This window comes from Tursiops truncatus, chromosome 9, assembly GCF_011762595.2.
Source record: "Tursiops truncatus isolate mTurTru1 chromosome 9, mTurTru1.mat.Y, whole genome shotgun sequence".
In the NCBI taxonomy this organism is placed as follows: domain Eukaryota; kingdom Metazoa; phylum Chordata; class Mammalia; order Artiodactyla; family Delphinidae; genus Tursiops; species Tursiops truncatus.
The window spans coordinates 15,025,723-15,040,572 of record NC_047042.1 but is presented as its reverse complement, the minus strand read 5'-3'; the positions used below and the strand labels follow the sequence as shown (position 1 = coordinate 15,040,572).

The 14,850-nt window shown below is 37.3% G+C and overlaps 1 protein-coding gene and 1 non-coding gene across 4 annotated transcripts in view; one reads left to right on the top strand and one right to left on the bottom strand.

Annotated features, from left to right (window-relative positions):
- Positions 1–14,850, bottom strand: part of PNPLA8 (patatin like domain 8, phospholipase A2) — a 134,148-nt gene that overhangs the window by 15,502 nt on the left and 103,796 nt on the right. For all 3 annotated transcript variants that reach the window (XM_019940638.3, XM_019940637.3, XM_019940641.3), the window contains 3 exons: positions 13,581–13,752; positions 2,984–3,041; positions 490–684 (listed from right to left, as the gene is read on the bottom strand). In XM_019940638.3, coding sequence (XP_019796197.1) covers positions 490–684; positions 2,984–3,041; positions 13,581–13,752 — 425 coding nt within the window. The remainder of the gene's footprint in view (positions 1–489; positions 685–2,983; positions 3,042–13,580; positions 13,753–14,850) is intronic.
- LOC117313662 (small nucleolar RNA SNORA11) lies at positions 12,720–12,849 on the top strand. Its single transcript, XR_004528250.1, has one exon. It is a non-coding gene; the product is annotated as a small nucleolar RNA SNORA11 (small nucleolar RNA).

Here is a 14,850-nt window from a genome sequence, read left to right as displayed (position 1 = left end):
GGAGATGCACACAAAGGACTACATAGGTGTCTGGCACCTAGCTAACCTAATGAGTGTTTACTATTATTATTTTATTACATCATCTCCTTCCAACTACGTCCACCAAAACTGTCAAACAGACGGCATTCTGCATTTTCAGTGACTGTGTTTCACTTTTAATTTTTATTACATTTGGAAAGCCAAGCATACATACTACTTCATTTTCCTATCATATTAAAATTGTCATAACTGGCCATGAATCACATTACAGAAGATACAAATAAATCTTTCCTAAAATATGCTCTCAAGCCAGAAGGCTTGTTAAGTTAATTTAAGAAAAACAAACAAGAAGTACAACTATCTTGTACCGCACGCACATCTTTTGCCACATGGAGACACGAGGAAAGTCTCCTTGGTTGATCCCTCTGTAAGTTCAGGTGACATTTAATAAGCGCTGACTCTTTTTAATTATGTAAAGTTTTAGAAGATAAACCACATTAGTCAACTTACCTGATGAAGATCATTTCCCAACACATACTCTGCAAAGTAGCCGGGAGCAGCAGATGAGGCTCTAATGGCCTGCCACATTTTATACTGACAGCCTCCCAAATAGTGAGAGTTGACTCCAGGAAAATGTCCATAGTTTCTGAACACAAAGGCTTTTGGCGTTATCCCTCTGTTCACTATGGTACTTACTGCAGCTACCTAGTAAATTAAAAAGTGAACAATACGCACTGTAAGCAGCAATATTTGGGAACTGTAAAAATTAAATATTATTTAGTAGTATGAACAATCTACAACTCCACCCATCAAGATAAATGTATAACATAACTATAATATTAATCAAAGGGAAGCAGATCCTCTCAAATAGGTATTTCTTTACAGGAAAATAGATACACGGGCTGAGACAATTTTGAGAAATGCATTATAAGAGAACAATAATAAAAGATATTTTTTGACTACATGATTTGAATAGTTATTGAAAAAGACACGGAAGAAAGCATAAATTTGCAGACCTTTATATAATAATTGATACTGCAGTAGTAGCAATGAATAAAAACTACTTAAAGATGAATAAGTATACTATTTTCATATCATTTATAAATTAGTCATTGTTTCTGTGCTCTTTGAAAGCATTATGACTTTAGTAACTGAAACTCTGACACTAAACAAACTCTCAAGGCTTTCTGATTGTAGTTAATAAGCGGTAGCTGGACAATTTTTTTTTTTTTTTTTTTGCGGTTCGCGGGCCTCTCACTGTTGTGGCCTCTCCCGTTGCGGAGCACAGGCTCCGGACGCACAGGCTCAGCGGCCATGACTCACGGGCCCAGCCGCTCCGTGGCATGTGGAATCTTCCCAGACCGGGGCACGAACCCGTGTCCCCTGCATCGGCAGGCGGACTTTCAACCACTGCGCCACCAGGGAAGCCCGCTGGACAATTTTTTATTGAAAAAAACCAATGTTTATCACCCAGGGTCTCAGATTTTCTCAGTGTCAGCTGAATTTATGTAAAATGTGATGTATCCTAATGATCTGCAATATAAACTTAAGAGGCTGAAAGGTAATGGTGAGGGCTAAATTGTTAGGTCTCCATGCCAAGCCGTCAGGGGCCTGTGTGCTTTGCTATTTTATAAACCAAAAGTCACATTCCAAGTTCGTGTGAGTGACCCAAGTGTGTCTCTAGGCCACTGTGGACAAGAGCTGGCCCTACACTAAAATCCAGAGGGTCTTTCCATTAATTGGTATACAGGCAGGCTCGATTAAGAAACGTGTCAATGGCTGCCTCATTTATCACGAGTGAAGTATTTTTTGAGATTTCTGCAGTTCCCCCACACCCACTCTATTCTTTTATTTTTAAGTTGGCAATTCTCACAATTTAAGAACAAATAAACAAGAAGCCCTGAAGATACAAGAGAATAAACAAGAGGTGTAGTGTGTATCTTAGGGTCCTCTCCAATGAGCTAGTGCATTTCATTATCATGGCCTCACGTGGTCTGACGGAGCTACCCCTCCAGCCTCACTGCACACGCTGCCCTAGGATCCTTAGGCTCCAGCCTTCAAGAACTCTTTCAGGGCCTGCATTTCTCCATGGATCCTTCTGTACACACGGTTCCCTTTGCCAGGAACACTCATCAGCCTTCACACTGAGACCGCAAAGCCCACTTCCTTAGAGCAGTCTCCCTCACGTGTCTAAATATATGCTTTCAGAGAACTGTTTTTTGTGCTCCATAGCACTTATTTTGGGAAAACTGTATCTCATTTGTGTGATCATTTGATTAATGCTTACTTTGCCCCACTGGACTGTAAACTCCATGTATGCGTTCACTCACTAACGTATCCAAAGTCCCTAGCATTATGCTGGCACATGGGGTAACATAATTAATATCTAAAGAATGAATAAAAATATGTGTAAGCAAGAGTGAAAGAGCAATAGAGGGAGCTGTATTTGATTTTTTCTGGTTACAGCTTGTCATTCAAGAATAAACACAACCTGCATGGGATTTCTGCGTACATAAACCCTTATTCCTTAATCAAATAATGAATTTTATTAAAGAACACAAAACTCAAGCAATACTCAGATCACTGGGTTTCAAACAAAGTAAATAAAAGGAGAAGCCGAACTGAGACTGATTCTAGTGACATTAACATTTAAAAAACTGGGATTCCATTTGTATATTAATTTAATATTTATCTAAGAGGCACATAAAGTTTCTTTAAAAAAATCTGGGAGGAAATGCCACAATTTTCCTTAAATACCTAGATTTGATTAACCCTATAATAAAATAATTCTTTATCTTTAGTCCCAGTCTTCCATGTTCTTAAACTTTCGTTATACTTTTACTTGATATAGAAAAGGTCCAATGATCACATTCTGTACCTTCACAGAATGAGCCAATATATAAGGAATCAATATAATCTACTAAAAGAGCTTCCTTCATAATAAATCCGTTCACCTGACCTTCAATTCCAATTACGTGTTATATTTAGGAGACTCTAAACTTACCTTAGGGCACATGGGGTTTCTTGCTGTTTCAATCATTAGTGAAGATCCCATTCTATCCCTTTATTAAAGGAGAAGAATTAAAGTATATCAATTTTATTTCCCAACATCAGAGAACATACACTATGCAATTACTGTTGGCTCATGGCTTGTGAAAACCATGCAGGACATAAAAGTAGTATAAGAATCTCCTCTAGGAAGCTTATAATCCAACTAATGCACATAAAACAATATATAGTTATCCATTAACCTCTGATTCAAACTGCAAGTAGGTACAATTCTGAGGGGGGCAATCAATACAGGCTGCAGTATCTGGAAAAGATGCACAGAGGTGTAGCTTAAGAAGGACACCAACCATGGCAAGAAAACACATTAAAAACCAGGACATGTCCAGAGTAAAGGCACAGAGGCAGAACAACTTGATGTTTTCAGGGTCCTCCTGATAGGACAAAGGAGCTGTGTTGAGATAAGCCTGCAGAAGTATGGCAGACTAGTTGCAGAACAGTCTAAAAACCAGATCAGGATACTCAGACTTCAAACCTGCTTTAGCAATATAGAGCCTATGCCACCCCCCAAAAATGCTTTTTAAATCATCTGACTTGACATTTGAATTACTGCAACATAATAGAAATTGTCCGTGGGTAGCAATTTTCACAACTCCATTATAAGGTAATTTTATTTCAGTGCAGACTTGTTCCAGACTTAAAAATTATGTATTTTCCCCCTGTACTGAATACAAAGACTATGTTTTTTGACCAACCTGACTCAGTAAGGAAAAACATTTTTCTAATGACATTTTTTCAAGTGACACTCATGTTTCACAAATAGAATATTACTGAATTTCACATAGTTACAAATTAGGTAGTAATCTACCCATTATTATCTTTTATAAATACAATGTAAAATGCTTTCTAAAACAGACAAGATCTTTGTCTTTCCCAACCTGATCTGTGTGTTTCCTTGGAATGAAGATCAACGCAATTTTATTCTCCTAAGGGTCTTTTCACTTTATCTTTTCATAGAAATCTTGCTGTAAAATTGGGACAGAGATACTAGAAGCATGCTGCTTTCACACTTAAAGCAAAGTTCACATTTATTTTTTGTTTAAACCTTGATTTTATAAAAAGCTAAAATGCTTTAGTGAATTGTTATGAATATAAATGGGAAGAGAAAATCACAAACATTAATTGGTCACTTTAGAGAGATGTCAAAATAAAAAAAAAAATTCTCGATATTCCCAGATTCTACTGATGCTATAATTAAAAATAGCATCCCTACTCCCTCTTGTGAGAGCACCGGAATCACAAGTAACTGCTGAACAAGCCTCATCAGGAAGATGCTGGAACTCACCAAAAAAGATACCCCACATCCAAAGACAAAGGAGAAGCTACAATGAGACGGTAGGAGGGGCACAATCACAGTAAAATCAAATCCCATAACCGCTGGGTGGGTGACTCAGAGACTGGAGAACACTTATACCACAGAAGTCCACCTACTGGAGTGAAGGTTCTGAGCCCCACATCAGGTTTCCCAACCAGGGGGTCCAGCAATGGGAGGAGGAATTCCTAGACAATCAGACTTTGAAGGCTAGCAGGATTTGACTGCAGGACTTCGACAGGACTGGGGGAAACAGAGACTCCACTCTTGGAAGGCACACACAAAGTAGTGTGCTCATCAGGAACCAGGGGAAGGAGCAGTGACCCCAGGGGAGACTGAACCAGACCTACCTGCTAGTGTTGGAGGGTCTCCTGCAGAGGCGGGGGCTGGCTGTGGCTCACCGTGGGGACAAGGACACTGGCAGCAGAAGTTCTGGGAAGTACTCCTTGGAGTGAGCCCTCCCAGAGTCCGCCATTAGCCCCACCAAAGAGCCCGGATAGGCTCCAGTGTTGGGTCGCCCCAGGCCAAACAACCAATAGGGAGGGAACCCAGCCCCACCCATCATGAGACAAGCGGATTACAGTTTTACTGAGCTCTGCCCACCAGAGCAACAGCCAGCTCCACCCACCATCAGTCTCTCCCATCACAAAACATGCACAAGCCTCTTAGAAAGCCTCATCCACCAGAGGGCAGACAGCGGAAGCAAGAAATACAGTCCTGCAGCCTGTGGAACAAAAATCACATTCACAGAAAGATAGACAAGATGAAAAGCCAGAGGGCTATGTACCACATGAAGGAACAAGATAAAACCCCAGAAAAGCAACTAAATGAAGTGGAGATAGGCAACCTTCCAGAAAAAGAATTCAGAATAATGATAGTGAAGATGATCCAGGACCTCGGAAAAAGAATGGAGGCAAAGACTGAGAAGATGCAAGAAATGTTTAACAAAGATCTAGAAGAATTAAAGAACAAACAAACAGAGATGAACAATACAATAACTGAAATGAAAAATACACTAGAGGGAATCAATAGCAGAATAACTAAGGCAGAAGAATGGAGAAGTGACCTGAAAGACAGAATCGTGGAATTTACTGCTGCAGAACAAAATAAAGAAAAAGAATGAAAAGAAATGAAGACAGCCTAAGAGACCTCTGGGACAACATGAAACGCAACAACATTCGCATTAAAAGGGTCCCAGAAGGAGAAGAGAGAGAGAAAGGACCAGAGAAAATATTTGAAGAGATTATAGTTGACAACTTCCCTAACATGGGAAAGGAAAGAGCCACCAAAGTCCAGGAAGCGCAGAGAGTCCCATACAGGATAAGCCCAAGGAGAAACATGCTGAAACACACATAGTAATCAAATTGGCAAAAACTAAGGACAAAGAAAAATTACTAAAAGCAGCAAGGGAAAAACGACAAAGAACACACAAGAGAACTCCCATAAGGTTAACAGCTGATTTCTCAGCAGAAACTCTACAAGCCAGAAGGGAGTGGCATGATATATTTAAAGTGATGAAAGAGAAGAACCTACAACCAAGATTACTCTAGCCGGCAAGGGTCTCATTCAGATTCAGTGCAGAAATCAAAAGCTTTACAGACAAGCAAAGGTTAAGAAAATTCAGCACCAACAAACCAGCTCTACAACAAATGCTACAGGAACTTCTCTAAGTGGGAAACACAAGAGAAGAAAAGGACCTACAAAAACAAACTCAAAACAATTAAGAAAACAGTAATAGGAACATACATATCAATAATTACCTTAAACGTGAATGGATTAAATGCTCCAACCAAAAGACACAGGCTTGCTGAATGGATACAAAAACAAGACCCATCTACATGCTGTCTACAAGAGACCCACTTCAGACCTAGGGACACATACAGACTGAAAGTGAGGGGATAGAAAAAGATATTCCATGCAAATGCAAATGAAAAGAAATTGGAGTAGCAATATTCATATCAGATAAAATAGACTTTAAAATAAAGAATGTTACAAGAGACAAGGAAGGACACTACATAATGATCAAGGGACAATCCAAGAAGAAGATATAACAATTATAAATATATATGCAGCCAACATAGGAGCACTTCAATACATAAGGCAACTGCTAATGGCTATAAAAGAGGAAATCGACAGCAACACAATAATAGTGGGGGACTTTAACACCTCAGTTACACCAATGGACAGATCATCCAAAATGAAAATAAATAAGGAAACAGAAGCTTTAAATGACACAATAGACCAGATAGATTTAATGGATATTTACACGCCATTCCATCCAAAAACAGCAGATTACACTTTCTTTCTCAGATTACACGGAACAATCTCCAGGACAGATCACATCTTGGGTCACGAATCAAGCCTCAGTAAATGTAAGAAAACTGAAATCATATCAAGTATCTTTTCTGACCACAACACTATGAGATTAGAAATCAATTACAGGGGAAAAATAGTTAAAAACACAAACACATGGAGGGTAAACAATACGTTACTAAATAACCAAGAGATCACTGAAGAAAGCAAAGAGGAAATCAAAAAACACCTAGAGACAAATTACAACGAACACACGACAATCCAAAACCTATGGAATGCAGCAAAAGCACTTCTAAGTGGGAAGTTTAGAGCAATACAAGCCTACCTCAAGAAACAAGAAAAATCTCAAATAAACAATCTAACCTTATACCTAAAGGAACTAGAGAAAGAAGAAGAAACAAAACCCAAAGTTAGCAGAAGGAAAGAAATCATAAAGATCAGAGCAGAAGTAAATGAAATAGAAACAAAACAATAGCAAAGGTCAATAAAACTAAAAGCTGGTTCTTTGAGAAGATAAACAAAATTGATAAACCATTAGCCAGACTCATCAAGAAAAAGAGGGAGAGGACTCAAATCAATAAAATGAAAAAGGGGAAGTTACAACAGACACCGCAGAAATACAAAGCATCCTAAGAGACTTCTACAAACAACTCTATGCCAATAAAATGGACAACCTGGAAGAAATGGACAAATTCTTAGAAAGGTATAACCTTCCAATACTGAATCAGGAAAAAACAGAAAATATTAAGAGCAATGACAAGTAATGAAATTGAAACTGTGATTAAAAATATTCCAACAAACAAAAGTCCAGGACCAGATGGCTTCACAGGTGAATTCTATCAAACATTTAGAGAAGAACTAACACCCATCCTTCTCAAACTATTCCAAAAAATTGCAGTGGAGGGAACACTGCCAAACTCATTCTGCAGTCACCATCACCCTGATACCAAAACAGACAAAGATACTACAAAAAAATGGAAATTACAGACCAGTATCACTGATGAATATAGATGCAAAAATCCTGAACAAAATACTAGCAAACAGAATCCAACAACACATTAAAAGGATCATACACCATGATCAATTGGGATTTATCCCAGGGATGCAAGGATTCTTCAATATACGCAAATCAATCAATGTGATACACCATATTAACAAACTGAAGAAGAAAAACCAAATGATCATCTCAACAGATGCAGAAAAAGCTTCTGACAAAATTCAACACCCGTTTACAATAAAAACTCTCCAGAAAATGGGCATTAGGGAACCTACCTCAACATAATAAAGGCCATCAACAACAAACCCACAGCAAACATCATTCTCAATGGTGAAAAACTGAAAGCATTTCCTCTAAGATCACGAACAAGACAAGGATGTCACTCTCGCCACTATTATTCAACATTGTTTTGGAAGTCCTAGCCACAGCAATCAGAGAAGAAAAAGAAACAAAAGGAATACAAACTGGAAAAGAAGTAACACTGTCACTGTTTGCAGATGACATGATACTATACATAAAGAATCCTAAAGATGCCACCAGAAAACTACTAGAGCTAATCAATGAATTTGGTAATGTTGCAGGATACAAAATTAATGCACAGAAATCTCCTGCATTCCTATACACTAATCACAAAAAGTCTGAAAGAGAAATTGAGGAAACACTCCCATTTACCATTGCAAAAAAAAGAATAAAATACCTAGGAATAAACCTACCTAGGGAGACAAAAGACCTGTATGCAGAAAACTATAAGACACTGATGAAACAAATTAAAGATGATACAAACAGATGGAGAGATATACCATGTTCTTGGATTGGAATAATCAATATTGTGAAAATGACTATACTACCCAAAGCAATCTACAGATTCAGTGCAATCCCTATCAGACTACCAATGGCATTTTTTTACAGAACTAGAACAAAAAATCTTAAAATGTGTATGGAGACACAAAAGACCATGAATACACAAAGCGGTCTTGAGGGAAAAAAACGGAGCTGAAGGAATGAGACTCCCTGACTTCAGACTATACTACAAAGCTACAGTGATCAATATTGTACTGGCACAAAAACAGAAATGCAGATCACTGGAATGGGATAGAAAGCCCAGAGATAAACCCACGCACCTATGGTCAACTAATCTATGACAAAGGAGGCAAGGATATACAATGGAGAAAAGACAGTCTCTTTAATAAGCGGTGCTAGGAAAACTGGACAGCTATACGTAAAAGAATGAAATTAGAACACTCCCTAACGCCACACACAAAAATAAACTCCAAATGGATTAGAGACTTAAATGTAAGACTGGACACTATAAAACTCTTAGAGGAAAACATAGGCAGAACACTCTCTGACATAAATCACAGCAGGATCTTTTATGATCCACCTCCTAGAGTAATGGAAATAAAAACAAAAATAAACAAACGGGACCTAATGAAACTTCAAAGCCTTTGCACAGCAAAGGAAACTGCAAACAAAATGAAAAGACAACCCTCAGAATGGGAGAAAATATTTGCGAACAAATCAACGGACAAAGGATTAATCTCCAAAATATATAAACAGCTCATGCAGCTCAATATTAAAGAAACAAACAACCCAATCCAAAAATGGGCAGAAGACCTAAATAGACATTTCACCAAAGAAGACATACAGATATCCAAGAAGCACATGAAAAGCTGCTCAACATCACTAATTATTAGAGAAATGCAAATCAAAACTACAATGAGATATCACCTCACACCAGTTAGAAATGGGCATCATCAGAAAATCTATAAAAAGAAAATGCTGGAGAGGGTCTGGAGAAAAGGGAACCCTCTTGCACTGTTTTGGGGAATGTAAATTGATACAGCCACTATGGAGAACAGTTTGGAGGTTCCTTGAAAAACTAAAAATAGAATTACCATATGACCCAGCAATCCCATTAGTGGGCATAAACCCAGAGAAAACCATAATTCAAAAAGGCACATGCACCCGAATGTTCACTGCAGCACTATTTACAATAGCCAGGACACGGAAGCAACCTAAATGCCCACTGACAGACGAATGGATAAAGAAGATGTGGTACATATATATACAATGGAATATTACTCAGCCATAAAAAGGAATGAAGTCTGGTCATTTGTAGAGACATGGATAGACACAGAGACTGTCATACAGAATGAAGTAAGTCATAAAGAGTAAAACAAATATTGTATATTAACGCATATATGTGGAACCTAGAAAAATGGTACAGATGAACTGGTCTGCAGGGCTGAAATTGAGACACAGATGTAGAGAACAAATGTATGGACACCAAGAGGGGAAAGTGGCAGGGCGGGTGGTGGTGGTGGTGTGATCAATTGGGTGATTGGAATTGACATGTATACACTGATGTGTATAAAATGGATGACTAATAAGAACCTGCTGTCTAAAAAAAATAAATAAAATAAAATTCAAAGAAAAAAGAATAAAGCTACTATAATCATCAAAAAAACCAGCATCCCTATAATAACACAAAATCATTACCACAGGAAAAAATATAAAAATGTTCTCAATAAACAATGAAAGAAAAAAATGACAATAAAGGCCAGGGAGTGGGCATGGTAAAGCATAACAACAAGGCCCCCACTGAATTACACTTGCTGATTTCCATACCCTTGTATACAGTCCCTTTCCACACAGACCCTGGGTTTGAGTGGCTTTGGTCAATGGGACATCAGCAAATATGCCACTAAACTGAGGCTTGGTTAAGTCCTCATGCACTGAGGCTGGCCCTAACTGGAACTCTGAGACCACCATGATGGGATGAAGCCCAGGACAAGAGAGACCAGCTGTCCCAGCCATCTCAGCTGAGCTGCCTGCTGGCTGCCAGTAACCATGAGTGAGTTTATATAAGACCAGAAGAAATGTGCAGTCGAACCACAGAATCATGAGACTTAATCATGACCCCCCAAAAAAAAACTTAATTAGGCCTTAGGACTAGAAAATAATATAAAGATTTACCTGATTTCAAGGTAGAAAAGACTTTCTAAATATTAAAGCAAAGTTCAAAATTAAAGGAAAAGATCTGACAAATGAAGACTTCAAACTCCTCCACATTAAAAAAATGTTTTTAACTAAAAAGCACGTTTTCAATATATCAACAAACGGTTAATACATTTCTAATATAGTGAGCAATGCCCTGGTAGGAAAATGAGCAAATATTATGCTCTTGAAATTCACACACAAAAAGGAAATAAAAAAACAAAAAATGTTTAAACTCATCAATAACCAAAGTGATGCAAACTGTAAACACCAGTTTTAAAATCTCTCAAACTGAAAAAGTTCTAAAAATTAAAATGTTTGGTGTTCATAAGTATTTCATGAAATGGAAACACAAACTGATGTTGGTGGGTCAGCTGGGACAACTGTGTGGAAGAACAATTCAGGTATATACATCTATCTATCTATCTAAAAAATAATTTCTTAAAACATGTATACTTTCTGACCCAAAATTTCACTCAAGAAGTTTACCTTAAATATATAACCAGAGACTTAAGTAGAGATGTAAGATATCCACCTAAACTTTACTCTGAATGGGAAAAATATCTGAAATATCCTCTTTTCCCACTAGGGAATTTGTTAAATAAAAAACAGTACATCCATAAAATGGATAGCAAACAACCATTAAAACACATCTCAAGGGACTTCCCTCGTGGTGCAGGGGTTACGACTCTGTGCTCCCAATGCAGGGGGCCCAGGTTTGATCCCTGGTCAGGGAACTAGATCCCACATGCATGCTGCAACTAAGAGTTTGCATGCCACAACTAAGGAGCCCACCTGCTGCAACTAAGGAGCCCACGTGCTGTGAGTAAAGGAGCCAGAGAGCTGCAATTAAGGAGCCTGCCTGCCACAACTAAGGAGCCCGCCTGCCACAACCAAGACCCGGTGCAACCAAAGAAATTAAAAAAAAATTATCTCAAAAAATATTTAAAAACATAGGAAACCAATCACAATAAAATGCTAAGTGAAAATGCAAGATACAAAACTACACGTGCATTATCCCAATTTTGTGAAGGGGATGAATACAAACTCACATTCACAACCTCACATACACATATACTTATTTATCTCCAAGAAATTCCAGAAAACATACAACACCATGTTAATAGTGCTTTTGTTCTTCGTAGGATTATAAGCTATTTTCACTGTTTTATTTATATATTCTCTATTTCCTATATAATGATTATTTTTAAAAGCCATCAACATTGACCTAATAATTATGTTTCTTATAAACTGACCTACTGATACCTTCTGAAGTGTGGGCAGAAATGTAAATTTTCCTACCATAGCATTGTTCAGGATCACAAAAAACCAGGAATAACATAAATGTCCCAAATATAAGCAATTAAGAAAATATGGCACTGCAGAATGCAGTGCAGTCTTTTAAAAATTTGTCAAGAAATTTTCATAAAGTTGAAAAAGGGGAAAAGGTAGAAAATTATAACTACAATATAATTTCCACCATATGAAACATATATGAAAATGTACATAGTCTAGGAAAAAAAATTAGAAGAAAACATACTGCAAAGTCTACAGCTCTAAACAAGATTGTGGGTGATTTTAAGTTTCTATTTTATGCTTATATTTTTAGAAAGTGAGTATAACAGCTTTGTAATATTTTGGAAGAAAATGTTTAAAAATTAGTAAATCTTTTAGAAGAATATTTGTTAATGACTTGAGAAAGACTAATACTACTACATCATTTTAAATAAGGCCCTCAAGCACCTGTGGATTTTGGTACTCTCGGAGGTCCTGGCACCAATCCCTCACGGATACCTAGGGCCAAATGTATGTTAAGGAAAAACAACAGGTGCAAACATGTCCTATATACAATATGGTCTCAATTTTTTAAAAGACAATTGCAACTTTTACACGCAAATCTCAAACATGTGAACCCAAGAAAATAGTGAAAAGAATACAATTCACCAAAACAGTAGTTATCTTTAATTAGTGAGATCAATAATTTAGTATTCTTCTTTATATTTTTCTGCATTGTTCAAATATAAATCAAGACATTTTAAAAAAGAATAAGTACATGGGCTGTGCTCAGAGCAGGGGGTATGAAGAAATGGCTTCTTTGTTTACAACACACCCGACAGGAATCTGGGTTCATTGTGACAAAGGGCACAAAACTTGTGGCCTTCCTATGAACAAATACCCAACACGTGTCCCCATGCACTTCACGTGGCTGCTGGGCAGGACCAGTGGGACAGGGCTCAGTACTGGAAGGAAAGCCACAGTATTCAGTGGGGGAGTTTGCCACCTAGAGCCTGTCTGGTCCATGTGTGTGTGACCCATGAGTGGTCTTATAGGCATAAAGGCTTTGAACCCCTCTCTTCAAGGAAAAAAGAAAAACAGATTCCAACTATATGCCATTCTGGAAAAGGCAAAACAATGGAGACAATAAAAAGATCAATGGTTGCCAGGAGTTTGGGGGGAGAGGGGAGATGAATACATATAGTACAGAAGTCTTTATGAGCAGTGAAAATACTTTGTATGACATTATAATGATTTTATGTCATCATACTCATCATATGGTATGACATACTTATGTCATACCATACTTTGGACATACTTTTGTCCAAAGCCATAGAACGTGCAACCCTATTCATTTTATAAAGTGAACCCTAAGATGAACTAGGGACTTTGGTGATTGTGATGTGTCAGTGCAGTTCAGCCTTGGTTAAAAAAAAAAGTCTTGGAATTAACACTCGGGGTAGACACTTTCGGCAAAAGTTTTATTTTTATATATGTATACATATTATATGTGTGCTTGTTGTATTGTGATGTAAAATCTACTTTTTAGATTAAAAAAATTTGCAGGCTACTGTAGTTATACTGGCAAATAAAAGCACAAATTAATCTCAAAAAAATAAAAAAAGAGTAAGTACAACTTACTTAAGAATGTTTTCCCATGTTTGACTGTCATAAAATGCATGGCTCCAACTCATTTTGACTGTTCCAACAATGACATTTTGTGAAAACACATCTGATCCCAGTTTTCGATAAAGTTCCTCACATTCATCCAGAGGCATATGAAACAATCCCAACATGAATGCTAATATAGCACCTGAAAGAAAGAATCCTTAGTTTTTCTCAGCCCTGCCATTATAGTACTTATAAGATCTCCTGAGTCACAGACTTGGTTAAAATTCTAGCTTTGATACTTTTTAACTGTGTCACCTGAGACAAACTACTTAACCTCCCAGAGCCCCAATTTTTTTCATCTATAAAATAAGGATAATAACAGTAACTAAAATTTACATGTTTTTATAACACTGGGATAACACACGTAAAAGGCATTACCAGGCCTCAATGAGGATTCAATAAATACTAACCACTGATGATGACGATAATTTAAAAAATATTAAAATGTGTTGTTTTGCATTAAATTAAATTATAACTAAGAATTAATAAATTCCTTAGTTTTAGTCAGAGAATACAGTATATTTGACAACTTACCAATTCATTAAAATGATTACTCCTTCAGGTTGGTCCTGGGAACCAATGTAATAAATAAAGAAATTAGGTCTCTGGGATGTCTTTTTAAACAGCTAACTGCATACCCTAGCCGCACTTGACAGGACACACTGCCACCTAGTGTACCTAACTGGCATAGCCCTGAACTAAGGAGGAAAAGGGGAGAGAAACGCTTTAAGTGACAGGGAGAGGGTGGTAAGGGCGAAGACCTGTAGAGTATCACTGCTTACATTAAGATAACGAACAAAGTAAAAAGCAGGAAATCACTATTATAATGTATTTAAAATATTTTATGTATTTTATTATTCTTAGTCTTACTCTAGTAAAAGACAAGTCAGCTTGTTTTAAAATACATTGTATGGCATAACTATATGATAGAAATTGTTACTTATCAATTTGCAGAAAATGTTTAATTAACACAAGAAATAACTTGCCAAAAAAAAAAATTAAGTTGCTTTTAAGAAGAGCTACTACAAAGATGAACAGATATTAAAAAACTGAATTTTACTGAATGGTTAAGGACATTACCCTTAAACTAAATATATATTTTTAACTTTATAAAAACTAAATGTGTAGGGACTTCCCTGGTGGTCCAGTGGTTAAGAATCCACCTTCCAACGTGGGGGACGTGCATTCGATCCCTGGTCAGGGAACAAAGATCCCACATGTTAAGGGACAACTAAGCCTG